This window comes from Schistocerca nitens, chromosome 1, assembly GCF_023898315.1.
Source record: "Schistocerca nitens isolate TAMUIC-IGC-003100 chromosome 1, iqSchNite1.1, whole genome shotgun sequence".
Classification (NCBI taxonomy): Eukaryota; Metazoa; Arthropoda; class Insecta; order Orthoptera; family Acrididae; genus Schistocerca; species Schistocerca nitens.
Window position 1 is genome coordinate 1,313,959,085 of NC_064614.1, and position 20,774 is coordinate 1,313,979,858.

The window sequence follows — 20,774 nt, forward strand, 5'->3', positions numbered from 1 at the left end:
TTTCAGAAAACCTCAGTCTTAGATCGATATCGTCTCCATGTTTCTAGTTTGTATCCGCAGCGGTGTGGTCTGGGCGATGGTGAGTCGTCAGTCAGTCAGTCAGGACATTTGCCTTTTGTAGGCAGTTGAAAACTATTTCTGTAGTATTCTGTTAGATAACACCAATATCATCCGTTCCCTAAAAGCATCGGGCTCTCGTGTACAAAACAGCTACTGACGTCTGATTACTTTACAAATGAGTTAATATGTTATATAGTTGACGATAAGGGTGTAAAACGTTTATGGCTGAAACCGCAAAACTCTATTCCTGTTGGTTTTATTACTTTCATATCATCCACTGCATGAGTATAGTCTGGGTAAGTGTGCTCCGTTTTAATAAAAGCTAGTTTTTCACGGACTTCAGTGTTTATGACGTATCTCGTGAACTGTGCTTCGTACAATGCTATAAGTTTGCAGGAACACTCACCGGTATACGTGGATACTGTCAGAAAAATGTGTTGCGAATAGAGTTAATAGTAAAGAAGTAATAAATTAAAACGTAATGCCTGCTGTTGAAGTTCTACCAAATGGACAGTGAAAATGTAGAAAGGGCCTTCATTATTTTGTATGGGCGTGAAATTCTTGAACTTACGCATGAAGTTCTCTCTTATTGTCACATACCGGTTTTCTCAATTTGCCCGCAGCGAGTTGCGCTGCCTTTAGGCATGTACACCGCTTCAGACTTTGGTGCTCGGCTTAATGCGTTAAACCTGAAACGTAAGATTTTATCTCTTAGTTAGTGGACCATGATGACATTTTAAAATTTTGAACTTGATCAATAATATAAAGACGAAATACTGATAATCAAATTTTTGTGGACTGTGGCAGCCTTTAGAAGGGTAACCTGCAAAAGGGATTGGGTGATGTTGTTGCTGTGCCCTCTTGTAATGTTTTGTGGTTCCTGGCTGGATGAGGAGAGGATGGTATGATAGGTGGGCGGCCAGTTTCCTCTCACTACATCACAAAATGCACACGTGGCTAAAATGCGCAATTGAGTACTTAACTTCAGTGATGTCCAGTCTGAAGTTCCGTGGTTAACAGCACGCAAATAACATGTACTGATTCTCGAACCTTGTCCGTGTCCTCATCACAACTATGTAGTGCCTATCGTTCCCTCACAACTAATTAAGTTGCGAGGCGACGACTGTCACAGTGCGACGTATTGGGGTGCAACGCGAGCTGACTCCCTGTGCGACGGTACCGAGGGACCGAGGGCTAAGGCAACTCGGTCGGCGGCGGTGCTCTACATGCACGCGTTATAGGCGCGTAGCCTGGGGGCGTGTCTCGGTCTTCTCTTCTCATAGCCGCGCCTACTTCAGCGCCTGCTATACAATGTTTCCCGGCTAGGACTGGTGTGCTGGCGAAGGCGTATGCCAGCACAGGTGACTGTGGTAGCCGGTTAGTAATATAGACAAGTGGCATGTTAACGGACAGCTTGTTTCACTACGTCGATCCGTTCTCTGTTTCCTTAACATTAGTTAGTGGTCTCTGAGGAGTAAATTAAAAAAGGATCCCATTAGTACTTGAGCACCACTCAAAAACATTTTATTTTTTAAAAAAATGACTTCTAAGTAGCGCGAACAAGAAAAGCGTATTAAAATTCATTAAAAAAAAGCCCATGACGTGCTGCGTAAACACGCCGAAATTCCGGAAAGCCAAAACCATATATTCACCTTAAGAAAACAACGAGTTTTTCGAATAAAAACATAAAAGTTACGTCCTGAGTGCAAATGAGTACCGATGAACATGAAAATATCAGTTCTGCAGAAGGACAAAAAAGTTTCCCACGAAAATTCAATATTGGGCTGATAATTTCAGTGATTCAAAATAACAAGCTTGCACACAATCACCCTCCGAAAATCATATCATCTAGGCGATTTCTGCAATAGCGCTGAACTTGTATCTGTGTTCTCTGGTAAACTGCAAAACATCCCCACCACGCAGTACGTCAGCACTGGCACAGAGGCACGTCTCTGAACTGACAGAGTGCTCCACTGATTCGGGCTGAGACACGCCTTTTGGCCCTACGACAGGTGCAAGAGCCGTCCGAGGCAGGCGACGACTCGTACGGGTGTGAGGGCGTGGGTGTTTTACCAAATAGGCACGCCTGCAGTGATGGAACAGTTTCTGTCAACCTCCAGACTATAGGACCCCTCATCAGGCACGATACTTAGTCAGCGTTTGGTGCCGAAATATCTACGGTCTTCTTTCTTTATTGTAATTTCACTCCTCTGCCCCATATGAGCAGGGGAGAGCTGGCAATGGCACAGTCCACCGCCCTTCAGCCAAACGGGTTTACAAAATACGTGAAAGCGGAACGTTTACTAAAAAGGGGGGATAAATGGGGACATAAAAACAAATTAAATGGAGAAGATGCGAGTTAGAATATACACTAATATGGGGACATGCTGAGGAGAACAGTTAAAAAGTCGACATAAAGTTAAAAGAACACAGCTGGCAATTTGTTGCGCACTTAAAATCATTGGAGTCAAAGTTACAAAGTCGGTCACAGTATAAAAAATTATATGAACTCATGGACTATACAGGGTGGTCCATTGATAGTGACTGGGCCAAATATCTCACGAAATAAGCATTAAACGAAAAAACTACAAAGGACGAAACTCGTCTAGCTTGAATGGAGAAACCAGATGGCTCTATAGTTGGCCCGCTAGATGGCGCTGCGATAGGTCAAACGGATATCAACTGCGTTTTTTTTAAATAGGAACCCCCATTTTTTATTATATATTCGTGCAGTACGCAAAGAAATATGAATGTTTTAGTTGGACCACTTTTCTCGCTTTGTGATAGATGGCGCTGTAATAGTCACAAACGTATTAGTACGTGGTATCATGAAACATTCCGCCAGTGCGGTCGGTATTTGCTTCGTGGTACATTACCCGTGTTTGGACCGTTTACCAATTGCGGAAAAGGTCGATATCGTGTTGATGTATGGCTATTGTGATTAAAATGCCCAACGGGCGTGTGCTATTATGTATGCTGCTCGGTATCCTGGACGACATCATCCAAGTGTCCGGACCGTTAGCCGGATAGTTACGTTATTTAAGGAAACAGGAAGTGTTCAGCCACATGTGAAACGTCAACCACGACCTACAACAAATGATGATTCCCAAGTAGGTGTTTTAGCTGCTGTCGCGGCTAATACGCACATCAGTAGCAGACAAATTGCGCGAGAATCGGGAATCCCAAAAACGTCGGTGTTGAGAACGCTACATCAACATCGACTGCACCCGTACCATATTTCTATGCGGCAGGAATTGCATGGCGACGACCTTGAACGTCGTGTACAGTTCTGCCACTGGGCACAAGAGAAATTACGGGACGATCACAGATTCTTTGCACGCGTTCTGTTTAGCGATCAAGCGTCATTCACCAACAGCGGTAGCGTAAACCGGCATAATATGCACTATTGGGCAACGGAAAATCCACGATGGCTGAGACAAGTGAAACATCAGCGACCTTGGCGGGTTGATTTATGGTGCGCCATTATGGGAGGAAGGATAATTGGCCCCTATTTTATCGATGGCAATCTAAATGGTGCAGTGTATGCTCATTTCCTACGTAATGTTCTACCGATGTTACTACAAGATGTTTCTCTGCATGACAGAATAGCGATGTACTTCCAACATAATGGATGTCCGGCACATAGCTCGCGTGCGGTTGAAGCGGTATTGAATAGGACAGTTCGTGACAGGTGGATTGGTCGTCGAAGCACCATACCATGGCCCGCACGTTCACCTGGTCTGACGTCCCCGGATTTCTTTCTGTGGGGAAAGTTGAAGGATATTTGCTATCGTGATCCACCGACAACGCCTGACAACATGCGTCAGCGCATTGTCAATGCATGTGCAAACATTACGGAAGGCGAACTACTCGCTGTTGAGAGGAATGTCGTTACACTTATTGCGAAATGCATTGAGGTTGACGGACATCATTTTGAGCATTTATTGCATTAATGTGGTATTTACAGGTAATCACGCTGTAACAGCATGCGTTCTCAAAAAAATGGTTCAAATGGCTCTGAGCACTATGCGACTTAACTTCTGAGGTCATCAGTCGCCTAGAACTTAGAACTAATTAAACCTAACTAACCTAAGAACATCACACACATCCATGCCCGAGGCAGGATTCGAACCTGCGACCGTAGCGGTCACGCGGTTCCAGACTGAAGCGCCTTTAACCGCACGGCCACACCGGCCGGCATGCGTTCTCAGAAATGATAAGTTCACAAAGGTACATGTATCACATTGGAACAACCGAAATAAAATGTTCAAACGTACCTACGTTCTGTATTTTAATTTAAACAACCTACCTGTTACCAACTGTTCGTCTAAAATTGTGAGCCATATGTTTGTGACTATTACAGCGCCATCTGTGACAAACCGAAAAAAGTGGTCCAACTGAAACATTCATATTTCTTTATGTACTACACGAATATGTAATAAAAAATAGGGGTCCTATTTAAAAAAAAAACGCAGTTGATATCCATTTGACCTATGGCAGGACCATCTAGCGGGTGAACCGTAGTGGCATCAGGTTTTCCCCTTCAAGCTAGACAAGTTTCGTTCTTTTTAGTTTTTTCGTTTGACACTTATTTCATGAGATATTTGGCCCGGTCATGATTAATGGACCACCCTGTATATACGTCGAGCACACAATTAAAACCACATCACTGTATAACGGCACCGAACGCAACACAAACGCAGCACACTTGATAATGAATAAAAAAATCTGGGAGGATCTGCCAGGGGTCGGGGACGAGGGAGAAGGAAAAAGTAGGCGAGAAGGAGGGGAGGGAAAGAGGGATGAGGTGGGGGCCACGTCGAAAGGGGACTGGGGAGGGAAGGGATGGGAGAGGAAAACAGCTGAGGAGGGGGTGCAGGGGCTCAGGGGGGGGGGAAGGAGGAAAATCCACTCTGGGAGGAGGAGGGGACAGGAAAATGGGGACCTAGGGGAGGGGGGGGGGTGGGAAGAAGACCAGGCTGCAGTTGGTGGGAAGGGTAGATGTTGTGGCGAAGTTCAACATCCGGGATGGATATTGCCCAGATGAAGGAGGGTGTGGAGGTGGAGAGAGGGAGGGATACAGCGATAGAGGCGTGGCAATGGGCGGCGGGTTGGAGAGGAAGGAGGAAACCGATGGGTGGGGGAGCATCAAGCTTGCAGACACTGTAAAGGATGTGGAGATGGAGGAGGAAAAGGAGGTGGTGGGGGAAGGGGATGAGTTGACACAGGAGTCGTGTGGGGGTAGGAAGGCAGATACAGAAGGCAAGGCGGAGCGCGTGGCATTCTATGACTTGGAAGGGGGGGGGGGGAGGATGCAGAGATCCAGGCAATGCTGGCATAACAGAGGATAGGACGGATGAGAGATTTGTAGGTGTGGAAGGTAGTGGCAGGATGCAATCCCTATGTCCAGCCAGACAGGAGTTTCAGGAAGCACGGGCTGGAATGGGCTTTCTGGTGGATGGTCAGGAGATGAGAGGTCCAAGTGAGGTGACGGTCGACGGTGAGGCAATATCTGCAGCCCACGTTAACTACATTTGAGAACATTTCTCAAATTTTTCTCATTATTCTTTGTAAAACAAAGAAAACGTTAACATCACTTTTAAGGTCAATTTTCGTACTACACACAAAAAAGATATTGACTGAATTCTCCATACTGCAAGAAAAGCGAGCTGGCACTGTTTAGACCAGACCAGGCCTGGCTGAACAGCATTCTGTAGCCGTAGCCGCTGGCGAGGGGAGGGCGGGGGAGTGTGGGGGGGGGGGTGTCAGGTGGGGCAAAAGGGCGGCCGCAACCGGACGCCGACGCCGACGCCGACGCCGACGCCGCCGTTAGTGAATGTGTTTGTGTTGAAATTTTGTGCTGCTTAGCGTGAGATAATTTGTTATTGCGAAGTTTATAAGTCGAGCCCCTTTTTCCGAACTTTTCTCGTGTAAGCTGAAATTGCCAATGGTTAGTCTGCAAATTTCCTCCTTTCCTACTTTGATATTAAAATCTCCTAACACTACTTTTACGTTATGTCTGTTTATTGAGTTCTACTGCAGAATTCTTCATTCATATCATTATCCTTATCTTCTGTGGGTGCATGTGCATTTAGAAATGTAATATCTAACCACTAAGTCTGAACTGTGATGTATGATATTCGATTATTGACATTTTTGAATTCCTTTATTGAGTCATTTATTGGTTTATGAATGCAGAATCCAATTCTAAATTCATGGCGTTGACCGCAATCTCCGTATATTATAGTCCCGTCTCCTATTGTCAGTGAGCCAGTTCCTTGCCATCTTACTGCTTGGAGAGCTACCAGTTGTACTCCGTATTTCTGTAGTTCATTTATTAGGATTTGGGCACATCCAGGGCGGTATAGACTTATGATATTCCAAGAAACAAAAGAGGAACCCGTGTAGCTTTGCCAACTTTTGTTCCAGTGTATTCTGTCCTGTTTCCGAGGCATGCGTTGAGTAAAAACACATTTAAAAATGCGTGTGAACTTGGTGCATAGCTAGTCCTAGCCCTGGATGTGAAGGGATGCTCTTATAAAAGCACGCCTACGTCAAGAGTTGCAAAGAGCACGGTCGGGAAGCCGGAGGCACCGTGTGACTGCCGGCCGCCCTTCACCACGCGGTGCGGGAACGATGGCTGGCTCGCCTCTACCTGAGATCCTGAGCCCACAAGAGGGACCGCCTACCTGCTTGCCGAGTTTGGGCGTTTGTACGACCGTGACTAATTCCGGCTCTTTATCTTTCGCACACACTCGTATATATGCCTTGCACCTGTGCTAGCTGAAACCAAATAGCTTACACAAGTAATGCTGCAGTCGAAATTCCAGGTACGCGTAACTTCGGAATGAACCATAAATCCAGCTGATTAATGAGAAACAATTCTGACATATCCTTTATCATCAGTAGTGGTACGCAACAGAAATGAGTTAAGTTTTGATGAATTATTTTCTTTTTTATTCGTCAACGGAATGCAGAACAACTAAAACCGGCACTTCAAACAGTTAGCGTACACACGGTGAGGTACCTAAGACCCAAAATATATCCACAATGAGTAAATATATCGAGGTGCGCTTTTCACAGAGCTATAGTGGACAATACCGCATATTGCCTTACGCTGGCAAGTAATTTTTGTCGTTTATAGTCGCCGAATTACGACACTAACCTTTTCTTGTAATAGTTCTATATTTGTTTCTCTGTGGCATCTCCAGAAACCTTTTAAGGAAACTATTGCCGCGCAGGATTAGCCGAGCGGTCTAAGGTGCTGCAGTCATGGACTGTGCGGCTGGTCCCGGCGGAGGTTCGAGTCCTCCCTCGGGCATGTGTGTGTGTGTGTGTGTGTGTTTGTCCTTAGGATAATTTACATTAAGTAGTGTGTAAGCTTAGGGACTTATGGGCTTAGAAGTTAAGTCCCATAAGATAAAAAAAAGGAAACTATTCTACCAAATGTAAACAAGCACGTAACTCAGGTACGGTTCGCTTGTTTACTGTCGCGGCTGAACAAGTCTAAAAATTTTGATGTTGGGCAATGCTGCACCCTATAAAGTGCATCTGGAGAAACAATACTGCACGTTCAATTACTTCGAGAGTTAACGGATGCACAGAGACGTGTTGTAAGGCGTTTGATGCCCCCGAAAGTCCTCGGCATTTCCTAATTAAATGGAAATAAAGTCCCATGCTTCTTGACAGAGCGTAGGGGAACGACGCGAGAGACCCGCACCGCCGTACTAGGCAAGGTCCTAGCGGAGGTGGGGATGAATGATGATGAAGACGACACAACAGCACCCAGTCATTTCGGGGGAGGTGAAAATCCCTGACCCCGCCGGGAATCTAACCAGGGACCCCGTGCTCGGGAAGCGAGAACGCTACCGCGAGACCACGAGCTGCGGACTTCCTGTAGACATTTTGTTTTATTTTTGCTACAGAAGTGAAGCGTTTGCTGAGTGCGGAGGACATTTTGTCTTTGCTGAACGAACGTTCCAGTGCTCTTGAGACGTCCTCGTAACTGGGTGTGTCACCATATGTGCTGAATGGGAGGGATGTCCGTCATGTTGACGCTAACGGCCTTGTGTCCACTGGGATGCATTCCAACATCTGAGACAGCAGCATATCGTAGGAATTGGAGATACTTGCGTGTATTTAGATTCCTATCAATAAAACAGGGACCGATGATGCGGGTCTTGCAAAACACGCATCAGACATTAATAAAATGGTTCAAATGGCTCTGAGCACTATGGCACTCAACTGCTGTGGTCACAAGTCCCCTAGAACTTAGAACTACTTAAACCTAACTAACCTAAGGACATCACACACATCCATGCCCGAGGCAGGATTCGAACCTGCGACCGTAGCGGTCGTGCGGTTCCAGACTGTAGCGCCTTTAACCGCTCGGCCACTCCGGCCGGAGACATTAATACAACACAGTATTGTTTTTATCCACTTCGTTGAGTGAGCGTCGATTTTCAGTTGACTATTATTGCATATTGCGAAGATTGACTTCTCTGAGGTTTGTAAACGATGCATTTTCCTTAAACAAAATTTTACATAGATATGCCGCATCACATTGCACCTTCCGTATATAAGGTTCGGAAAGCTGTAACCATTTTGGAAGTGACTGCCGTGATGCTCATGAAATGCGATGAACACTCGTTTGGTTGACCCCTGTCGTACTTCCGGGATACATCTGAGTGACATTTGCATTTTGTGTTGTGTTGCAGCAATGTTAGTTTCATTTCTTTCATCAGCTGCTCTCCTGGTTTCCTGCCGTATTTTATCCTACGCACTAACAGTTTACAGAAATTGTTTACAATGTTTTGAAAGACAGATCGTGAGTGCCTGGTAAGAACTGGATATCGTTCAGCGTACAGCTGTAATAGTTTGGCCAAATTCGCCATAAACGATATGCACTTCTTCAACTGTCGCGTACATTGTGAATGTGTGAACAGCTTTACGAGCGAGTTATGTGATTGCTACAACAGCAGAAAACAGACTGATGGACTTGAAGCGCACCGCTAAACACAAGAATCGTACCCGAGTTATGTGTTTGCGTACAGATCTGTAGAGGTCAGGGTTAGACGTGTCACGGTAGCGCTGCGCCAGCTCGGAACAATGCTGTCGTGAGCACGCCAAACTACTGCTAATTTTGCGAAAATGTTCCACAATTCAAACTAGGAACAACCTGTACATCACTGATACATGCTGATTGCAGCGCTTCTCTTCGTCAGCCATTTTCTGATATCACAGGACAATCCAAACCCTTTGGTTGATTTATAAACCATGTTACTACATATCACCCGCTCACGCGCTTAACACTTATTGTAAAGGGAAGATATTTAACCACACGAATTCAAATCGACATTGCCTATTCATAAGGATCGTCTTCCCGAGCTCTTTTCAGTGATCGGTTCACGTTCTGACACAGTTACATAATTTGGTGTAAGTTAAACACGCTGTAAGTTTATTAATTGGCGACCCGGGCACAAAGAGTGACAACATGTACCTCCGTTTCAGCATCCGGTGACGCCTGAGGGCTGAGGATGACGCGGCGGCCGGTGGGTACCGCTGGGCCTTCGAGGCCAGCCGGACGGTGTTTGTTTTTATTAGTTAGCGACGCGAGACCGCATCTGACGCAGCTATCGTCCGACACCTTGACTGTAATTATTGCTCAGTTCGTTACTAATTTTTAAGGGGCTATGTAACAATGTTCTGTGCCGGAGTAAATTCTGCAGTACAATTGTCGTTCGAGCGACGATGCACTTGTGCCGCTGTCGCGATCTCCCTGATATATTTGGAATTCTAGTAGTACGTTCCTGTGATTTACAACGTAATATATGAATTATTGGCCGTAGCCATTCTTTTATCCAACAAGTAGCGAACTCTGCCAGCTTCGCTGCGCTCGTCTTCGACCACACTCCACCACTAGAGCGCTCTGTACAATCCCAGCTGACTGCCCAAGTAAACCTACTTTCGTGTATGCCCCGGCGCCTGTCGGATCCCCTCCGGTGTTTGCAAAACACGGTAGGCGTCATCTTAACTGACTGCTTTGTGAGTCACTTCTCAGGTGGGTGGGTTTCCAGGGAGTCGCTATGGCCCCTGCTGTTCCTCCGCTCCGCTTTAGGTGAGTGTTCCCAGCAAAGCGTACCGGGAAGCGCCGGAGCAGCCGCGCGGCGCCTCCGGCGAGAGACTGGCGCTCTGCGCCGCCGTCTTGGCAGCGACGCCCGGCGCGGCCGCAAATAGCCGACCGACTCAGGGCGCGCGGGCCGCGGCGTCGCGCCGCCATTGGCCGGCGCCGCCTTGACGTCACGCCCCGTATAAATGCGGTCGGCGAGTGCGTCGGCGACTCCCGCCCGTGAGTTTCCGAACGAACAGTTTTGCTAGCGAGTTTGTTCCGCTAACCGACGAACCTCTCGAACGACCCCCGAACGACAGTGAAGATGCCGTCCCAAGGAAATTTCAAGAAGATCTTCGGCAAGTCCAAGAACAAGGTCAGTAGTGGCGCGAACTGGCAGCAGTTGCGGTGCGGTGGTTACCGTTCACGTGTCTTGTGTCTGCCTCGACAGAAGCCAGTGGTGTCTTGAGCAACTCCTCCCGACGATAAGTGACTTATGACTCTCGAAATTCTTTGTGTAGTGTTTGGTTTTCAGTTTCGTGGCTTTCTAAGCGGTCTCGCTTCGTTCAGTTCCCAAACTTCTTCTCTCTTTTCTCCACTTGTTTTCGTGCCACATTCCGTCAACGCCTTTTCCTTAAAGTGACTTTGTTTCTCTCATCGTATAATTTTCACGTTCTTCGTCCTCTACGTTTTATGAAACGTCCCCTTAGAAAATTTAATGAATTACTGTGCTGGTAAACCTCTTACATTATTTGATTTTCAAACAGCTGAGCAGAACTGAACGTACTCAGACATTTCTCTCTTTACCTATTCTGATCAACACTAAACTGATAGCCAATATTTTTAGCGCAACGCTATCTGACTTTCAATAATCCCGACAAGAGAATGGCCCTCACTAACATTAACCTATACGTTTCACCAATCACTTACCTCACAAAAATCTTCGTTACTCGAACTACTGCTATACAGCGAGCGCCACTACTGCCAGCTAAATAAAAGATTCAAACTACTGAAGGCACTAACTAATGATAGGTATAGTTAGCAAATGAAAGATTTTGATAGAGAACAAACAATGTATTTACCTTAATACTGTTCAAAAGTCATTATATATATATATATATATATATATATATATATATATATATATATATATATATATATATATATGGTGTTTCAAAAATAACCGGTATATTTGAAACGGCAATAAAAACTAAACGAGCAGCGATATAAATACACCGTTTGTTGCAATATGCTTGGAACAACAGTACATTTTCAGGTGGACAAACTTTCGAAATTACAGTAGTTACAATTTTCAACAACAGATGGCGCTGCACGTGATGTGAAAGATATAGAAGACAACGCAGTCTGTGGGTGCGCCATTCTGTACGCCGTCTTTCTGCTGTAAGCGTGTGCTGTTCACAAAGTGCAAGTGTGCTATGGACAACATGGTTTATTTCTTAGAACAGAGGATTTTTCTGGTGTTGGAATTCCACCGCCTAGAACACAGTGTTGTTGCAACAAGACGAAGTTTTCAACGGAGGTTTAATGTAACCAAAGGACCGAAAAGCGATACAATAAAGGATCTGTTTGACAAATTTCAACGGACTGGGAACGTGACGGATGAACGTGCTGGAAAGGTAGGGCGACCGCGTACGGCAACCACAGAGGGCAACGCGCCGCTAGTGCAGCAGGTGATCCAACAGCGGCCTCGGGTTTCCGTTCGCCGTGTTGCAGCTGCGGTCCAAATGACGCCAACGTCCACGTATCGTCTCATGCGCCAGAGTTTACACCTCTATCCATACAAAATTCAAACGCGGCAACCCCTCAGCGCCGCTACCATTGCTGCACGAGAGACATTCGCTAACGGTATAGTGCACAGGATTGATGACGGCGATATGCATGTGGGCAACATTTGGTTTACTGACGAAGCTTATTTTTACCTGGACGGCTTCGTCAATAAACAGAACTGCCGCATATGGGGAACCGAAAAGCCCCATGTTGCAGTCCCATCGTCCCTGCATCCTCAAAAAGTACTGGTCTGGGCCACCATTTCTTCCAAAGGAATCATTGGCCCATTTTGCAGATCCGAAACGATTACTGCATCACGCTATCTGGACATTCTTCGTGAATTTGTGGCGGTACAAACTGCCTTAGACGACACTGCGAACACCTCGTGGTTTATGCAAGATGGTGCCCGGCCACATCGCACGGCCGACGTCTTTAATTTCCTGAATGAATATTTCGATGATCGTGTGATTGCTTTGGGCTATCCGAAACATACAGGAGGCGGCGTGGATTAGCCTCCCTATTCGCCAGACATGAACCCCTGTGACTTCTTTCTGTGGAGACACTTGAAAGACCAGGTGTACCGCCAGAATCCAGAAACAATTGAAAAGCTGAAGCAGTACATCTCATCTGCATGTGAAGCCATTCCGCCAGACACGTTGTCAAAGGTTTCGGGTAATTTCATTCAGAGACTACGCCATATTATTGCTACACATGGTGGATATGTGGAAAATATCGTAGTATAGTGTTTCCCAGACCGCAGCGCCATCTGTTGTTGACAATTGTAACTACTGTAATTTCGAAAGTTTGTCTGCCTATAAATGTACTGTTGTCCCAAGCATATTGCAACAAACGTTGTATTTCTATCGCTGCTCGTTTCGTTTTTATTACCGTTTCAAATATACCGGTCATATATATATATATATATATATATATATATATATATATATATATATATATATATATCAGTCCATGATATCCAATATTACAAATTTACTCTTTCTGATGGACACACGTCCAGATCGTCCGCTCTCAAAAAACTCCGCCATCTCTCTCCCCACATCCACCACTGCTGCGTCCAGATCGTCCGCTCTCAAAAAACTCCGCCATCTCTCTCCCCACATCCACTACTGCTGGCGGCTCGCCTCCAACTGCGCAACGCTACGCGCTGTTTAACAGCCAACTGCCCAACACTACAATAGCATATACTCCAACAATGCAAACCAACCACAGCCATCACACAGCACAGTCAGTGATTTTCATATAGAGCGCTACGTGGCGTTACCAACATAAAAACCTAAACAGCCTACTTACAGTTTTTCTACAAAGACTCATAGCGGATCGAAACGGGGATCTCATAAAATCGCTCCATTCTTTCTGAACAATAAGCTAACATATCTGACTCGACTCGAATCGTTGCTAAATAATAAATTAAATTTCTTTAATATCTGTATTGCTTCCATTGACTCTGTAAATTTACACACATTAAAGTTTATGTGTGTCGTCTAATGCCAGTAGTAAGCAGCGATCTTCATTCTGGCACACTCTTTATTTACAAGTCACAGAACATCTATACAACAAAAGAGTTTAGATGTCGTGTCTTACAAAGAATATTACTAACCAGAGATATAAATGTCCCGACGACTTCAATTCCCACAACTCCCAACTTCCTCCCTACTCTCGTCAACCTCCAGGGGGGTGACCAGTCTCGTGGAGCGATGTAAACCATCTAGAAGTAATGGATCTCGTTCCTCACAGTTTAGGTCTGCAAACGGTAGTTTATCTCCCAGTCGAATGAGTCCGTCTTAGATGAGTGGTTGAAAGCGTCAAATTTTAGTCTCGTGTAATCGGTTTCCCGTTCTGGAGTGCGTGCAATTCCCGCGTGAATCACCGACGTTGATCCAGTAAGTGCGTGCATCTGCGACCTCGATTGCTGTCAGCTCCCCGGTAACTTTATCTTTGTGACATATGACGTATGAAGCGAAAGACCAAGCCGGTTGAAAGAATTAGTCTCCAGTAGGACCTGAATTTGGAAATATCTATGATGGTGGGAGATATAGCAATTGACATTACATGTTTTACATTCCTTCTTTCTACCGGGAAGTTATGACGAGTATTTGGAGTACGAGATGGCCAACAATCTCTCGGTGTGTAAACCATGGCGGTCATTCGCATCTGACAATCGTAGATTGGTTCTGATTGACAAGAAGTCCTCGTGTTAGGTGATGCGCTGGGTTATCATTTCCAGGACCATGTCTCCTATGACTAGAGGACGAATATGTATGACTTTCTGTCACTCTATTGCAGATGAAAGCTTCCATCGATTCGTATCACCAAGGTCACTGCAACGTCAGTCGACAACACTGCATGGGTAATGTCGTACCCTGATAAAAGTGAAGAAATATCTTTGTGATCATGCTTCCAGAAGTGCACCTATGTTCTCGCTACTAGCCAGGTGAATCACTGCGGGTGTACAGATCTGTGCCGTACAGTCGTTCCGAAGCATCGCAAAATACGTGAATCTGAGCGTCGCGATCTTTGCTAGTTGATATCCATCGTCGGATACTAATGCAAGACAATTGACGTAAAGTGGACACCCAAATATTCCATTGTGTTGCCAGGTTGTTGGGTATCAATTCATTCCACTCCATTCCCCTCACCAGGTTGCTTGGAATAATTGTTTTTCCATGATTGACACCGGAGAGAATAGTTCTAGTGGATCGGAAAATTTAGGAACAGTCTGTAGTAGTTTCCTTTTGGTAGTAGGTTCATCAGATAATTTTTCAGACATCATCCGTGTAAATGTCCATTGCTGTGTTCCAATACACGTCCAAAACTTGAGTAGATGTAATAATCTGTCATTCTTCCGTTCTCCATATGTCCTGTAACTGATCTGAAGTAGTTGCCCATTTCACTAATTGAAAGGTCAATAAGGTCGTTAGTTCTTAATACACAGCGATAGTTTCATTGTCGTCGTCTGCACCAAATGCGAAGTCATTCATGAAGACATTGTTGGCTAGTATCTGTGCGGCGAAGGGAAATGCGGTGTCATGCCTAGAAGCGCGTTCTTTCAGCGTCGCCGGAAGCAGATGTGTACCACATGCCAGGCCGAATGGAGGCTCAGTGAAACGGTAAGTCGTTACTTCGTTCGTCGTATGGTAGTTTTCGTGACTATCTTGAAAAACTTTGTGCAATAGAAATCTTGTCAAATCCCTGTCGTCTTCGTGCGAGATGAGGAGCAGAAATGCTTGCGTAATATCGGTAACAACAGCCACGAGGTGTATTCGAAACCGTATCGGACAAGCTAGTATTTCTGGCAGGAGATTTGGTCGCTCCTCTAAAGTGTTGTTGGGAGAGGGTGCGTTGATCTCGGGAGAAGACGCATCAAAAGCGATCCTCAACGTTATTTTACCAAGTTTCTCCTTCCTAACTGCACGGTGTGGAAGGTAAAATATGTTGTTACTTGGGTGAGTTCTACATGATTCTTTATAATGTTGAGCTACGTAAGACGGTGGTAATTGTCCCCTCAGGAAACGTTGCTAAGAAGTCTTTAATGCGAACTTGGAGATCTATTTCCTGCTTTCATTCGGTTAGTAGAATATAAAATCATATTTTGTTTCTTGGGAAGGCGAACGACTCTTCGGTGATCCTGAATAAGGTAAGGCGCCTGAAATTCGTGAAGGAGGACAGTGTTTTTATTAGTCTTTACCGCGTCATGAAGGGCATTTATTCCAATAGTATCTAGACCCCAGAATCGTCACAAGAGGCCGTCTGTGGGCATTTGAGTCTGAAGTACAAAGTTAGAGACGGCAGATCTACAGCCACTGAGGATCCAGCCGAAGATGGTGGGAAACAGAACAGTGGATTTAGAAATACGGATCGGTAAATCATCAGTGACAATCTTCTAGTAGTGATCACTACCAGTTAACAGATAGATGGGCACATCTTCTGGGGAATCTGTCTGTGGATCAGCTAACTGCATTTTGCATGCATGTGCTACATTCTTAGTATCTTTGGCCTGAGGCATGAAGTGGCGGTCCCTCCCATATGTGTAGAATTAGTCCACACCCCTGTAATTTCGAAACTGACAAGGCTACGCCGTCGTGAGAAGCTAGACGAGATTTGAACGTGCAAACACTAACTTGTCGTTGGTCTAGGATGGGCCATTTCAGATCTTCTGTTAATGACTTTGCTATGAAGAATGTTTGGCTTCCATTGTCTAGCAAACATCGAGTGAGTTTTCTTAGTCCTGTTGGTCCTACGAAGTGCACCTAAGCAGTTTGCAAGAAGGTAACCGTGGGTGTAGCTGCGTCTATGGTACTAACAACAGTAATGTTGCTTTGTGTTGCTTTCTTACACCTCGTACCTTCGACGCATATCCACTTATGATGTCGTTTTTTACATTTAGTGCAAAATATCCTACCCTTCTTCCCGCAACCGTGACACTTCATGTCCTCTGTTGAGTCATAGAAAACACCGGTTGGTACTTTTCAAATTCTGTTTGCCTTCCGTGAAGTCAGTAACATAATTTCATTCTTGAGCCCAATCGCCACGTTCTTCGCAAAAGACGCAAAATGGCCGTAGTTTTTACTGCGCTCGAGTAATTTTTATTTCTGATTAGCGCGGACACGAAGAGCTGTAGTTGTGGGAGTGTAATTCGACGTTTTGTCACACCGGACCTTCTGCGAAGCAAGCGCTGCGCTGCGTCTACTCCCGTTCCTATAAATTCCATCAATTGAAGTATGCCCCCTTCTGAAAGACCGGTTTGCTTGAAATGAAGGAGGCAGCGTCGGTAGATATCATCAAGAAAAGTTCTGAGAATTTTTAGTGCCAGCACGCGACAGTACTCTTTTCAAGCGTTGTAACTGACGGTTTCTATCAGAGTTTTTCCGTGTCAGACATCGTAAAGTGATTGTAGTTGTCTAAGCGGATTAATATAGTGCGTAGTTGGAAAACAACTGAAGGCACAACAACATGTGTGGCGTGATAATTTAGTTAAACTTAACTGCGTGCGCACGCGGCTGTCTCGGGAAGAGTTTGACTCCTGGTGTGACAAGTCTCGAGGTACTGCCGCCTGAAGAATCATGCTGTCACAGCAACAGTCGTGGAAGACACCCGGGCTTCGGAACCAATTGGAATGACAGTAGTAAGTAGCGATTTTCATTCTAACACGCTCTTGATTTATAGTCACAGGATATTCATACAACAAAAAAGTTATGTCTTACAAAGAGTATTACTAATCAGAGATACAAATGTGCCGGTGACTTCAATACCCAGCAGTGCAACACTACTTCTTTTCAATAGGAGACGTACATTGTGTTCAGTTTTGCTGCACGCACGCTTACATATTTGCCGATTCTGTGGTAACTATCATACGATTTGGCGTCCACATTATACCGTGTGTATCACGACACGATTACATTCGTCGTTTGCTGTTTGCTCATCAAATAGCATAACTTCGTGGACGTGTCCACTTTAAAATGGCTGTGTATCCGAAACTGGCGCCTGGTGGTTTAAAGAAATGTTGACCTGCCCAAATAAACAGTCCCGGCGGAAACAATGCCGTCTTTCGTGAGCCAGTGACTCGTCGAATACAATGTTCCGTGTGCGTCATATAAAGAATACAGCGTTTACACAAACAGGCACCAGCCCAGTAGCAATTACGTGTGCTAGCACACTTTTCATCATATTACAGTTCCGCTCAAAATCTTCTCCCAGCCAAAGTTGTGCAACACACAAAGAGCCACAAGCATTAGACGGTATATGGTACTTACGACTGTAAATTAATGAAACTATTCGCATCGCCAACTGAGTCCAATAAGAAGTGCGGCGTTAAAAACGAGTCGGGCCATCCCGAAGAGTGTTCACGTTGCTGGCACGCGTTCAGAGCCTGGTTTTCCAGTGTGTCACGTCCGTGTCGGAGGCTGCAGCGGCGGCAGAGGACAGGCGGCGCCCTCCCTCAGCCTCCCCCCCCCCCCCCCCACCGCCACCATCCTCGGCTCGAGTGTGACGTCTGTTCCGATGCGGGACGTGGCGCTGGCTTCTGGGGTACTGAGGACGTCTCGCACCGGATTTATAACTTCAGTTGCGAGTAAAATGTAGGTTTGTACGGGTGGCTATGTTCGATTACATTAGTAATGGTAAAGTTGCGAAACGACTTGAAATGGAGAAACGAGTGTGGTCAGTCGGCTCGCTGCTGTTGAAGGACAGAGTTGTGAGGGAAACGTAATGCTCCTGTGGAAAATTTTACGGCGCCAACAGAACGCCTACCTGCGCGACCCACTGTCGAGTGTTTGGGCACAACTGAAGAAAGACATCTGAGTAATTCAGACATGCGCTGCTAGATTCGTTGCCATTCGGTTCTATCAGTACGAGAGTGTTTCAGAAGCGCTGTACGAGCTAAGATAGGAATTTTCGAAGGTAGAATACGATATCCAAACGAAAGTTTTGAGAGCAGAATTTGCGAGCAACTGTAGACCTCGGACGTTGTTCTGTAGTTAGGACGAAATGAGGAAGATAAGGACACGCACAGAGGCGTCATTTCCCTAGCTTCGGTTGGGAGTGGAGAGAAAAGCTTAAGACTATCACTATTCCGCAGTACCTTCTGCCATGTACTGTTCGGTGGCTTCTGTTCGCAGATGTCGACTTAAAAACGTAGAACCACCGGAGAGCTATTTCGTTGGTGTCACTCTGAATTTAGTCTGAATAAATTTATTAGAGGTTTGTCGCCGTGTCACTTGTATCTTTGTTTTGATTTCAACAGCCCAGTGAAAACTAAAATTAGCTATATAATCGGTCGCTGTACAGCGATTCTTAACACGTAAACAAACAATGGAAAATCCAGGATGGAATGTAATAATATTATCAAAAGGAAAGTTGTTACTCACCATACAGCGGAATCCTGAGTCGCAGATAGGCGCAACCTTACTGCCAGTAAGGCATTAGTCAAAAATACATCACACACACACGCTGTATGATGAGTAGCAACGTTCCTACTCATAGTATTGGTAAATTAAATAAATTTTTGTTAAAGGCAGGATACTAGAAGTATTGACTTGGCAGTGACTTCTCGAAGAGGGTAAGACACACACACACACACACACACACACACACACTGTTGGAGATTGGCAACTGCGTTGAATTCTCAGATTTTGTTGGCGACTGCCAAATGTGAAATTTCATTGCAGACTATCCAGTGTCAATGACGGCCTGACAAATTTGTTGCACTGACGTCCCATGCAGTTTGCTACGACAGGGCGCAAAAACGTCTGAGAAACAATATGATCCACGATAAAGGATGACAGCCAAAAACAGTTGCAGGATAAAAATTTATTAAAATTCTTGATCAAGGTTTCGGTACATATAAATATACCTTCATCAGAAAAGCCTTCATTAGAAAAGCCTTAGCATCGGAAGTGAGAAACACAAAAGCTTAAGTAATAGTGAAATTACCAGAGTAATAAAGGCATAAAATCTTTAGTTACTTACTAAAATTACATCATGCAATGGAGATTAATAAAACAATTGTGCCAAAGGCGTCGTCAATAATTAAGACATCTTCTCCATTTGTACAACATGACTATGGGCACAGGGTCAAAGCAAACAGTTTAGCACCATTACTTCGCCTATGAACTATCGAGACAAGAGTGTGAAAGCACTAGGGCAGATGGTTTCGACGAGAGAGGTCACTTGTATGTGCCAGACACTCGCGCATATTAAAATCCATGAATACATACATAAGCGCATCAAAAATTATTAAAAGTTGTGTTAATTCAAACTCCCCCCATGAACCATGGACCTTGCCGTTGGTGGGGAGGCTTGCGTGCCTCAACGATAGCCGTATCGTAGGTGCAACCACAACGAAGGGGTATCTGTTGAGAGGCCAGACAAACGTGTGGTTCCTGAAGAGAGGCAGCAGCCTTTTCAGGGGGCAACAGTCTGGACGATTGACTGATCTGGCCCTGTAACACCAACCGAAACGGCCTTGCTGTTTTGGTACTGCGAACGGCTGAAAGCAAGGGGAAACTACGGCCTCAATTTTTCCCGAGGGCATGCAGCTTTACTGTATGGTTAAATGATGATGGCGTCCTCTTGGGTAAAATATTCCGGAGGTAAAATAGTCCCCCATTCGGATCTCCGGGCGGGGACTACTCAAGAGGACGTCGTTATCAAGAGAAAGAAAACTGGCATTCTACGGATCGGAGCGTGGAATGTCAGATCCCTTAATCGGGCAGGTAGGTTAGAAAATTTAAAAAGGGAAATGGATAGGGTAAAGTTAGATATAGTGGGAATTAGTGAAGTTCGGTGGCAGGACGATCAAGACTTTTGGTCAGGCGAATACAGGGTTATAAATACAAAATCAAATAGGGGTAATGCAGGAGTAGGTTTTGCATGGGGGCTTAATAAAAATATTAATGCAAATAATTTTAATTTTTTTTTTTTTTTTTTTTTTTTGCTTTAGTAGCTGTCTGTCCGATTACGAAGTCTCGTAACGGTTGGCCCTGACTGTTATTATTACGCTATCTGACTGCATACAACAATAACAAAGAATGAAATGGAAATTTTCATTAACACAATTAATTAATTAAGTCCCCAGCAACTATAAAACCAACGCAACAACAAGCACAAGAGTAACTGTTCTGTGTGTGGGAGTGTGACTCAACGTACGCATCTGGCACGGTTCTTCTTCAACAACACAACAATTTTTAAATAACATTATACTGAATTAATTAAAGAAAATACAAATACCATAATTACTCAAGAGAACCACAATTACACTCTAATCCAAGAACCCAAGCCAGATGCTTTGTTGACTGAACCT

General features: G+C 45.0%; 1 protein-coding gene across 6 annotated transcripts in view; it reads left to right on the forward strand.

Annotated features, from left to right (window-relative positions):
- The window catches only part of LOC126202933 (NAD(+) hydrolase sarm1), a 1,078,224-nt gene that overhangs the window by 537,592 nt on the left and 519,858 nt on the right, over window positions 1–20,774 (forward strand). Inside the window, exon 1 of one of the 6 annotated variants that reach the window (XM_049937045.1) lies at window positions 10,387–10,544. The exons of 4 other annotated variants lie outside the window; for them this stretch is intronic. In XM_049937045.1, coding sequence (XP_049793002.1) covers window positions 10,494–10,544 — 51 coding nt within the window. In that variant the 5' untranslated portion in view covers window positions 10,387–10,493. Of the gene's footprint in view, window positions 1–10,386; window positions 10,545–20,774 lie in introns of those variants that run through there. One more of the 6 variants, XM_049937063.1, reaches the window with a different exon arrangement.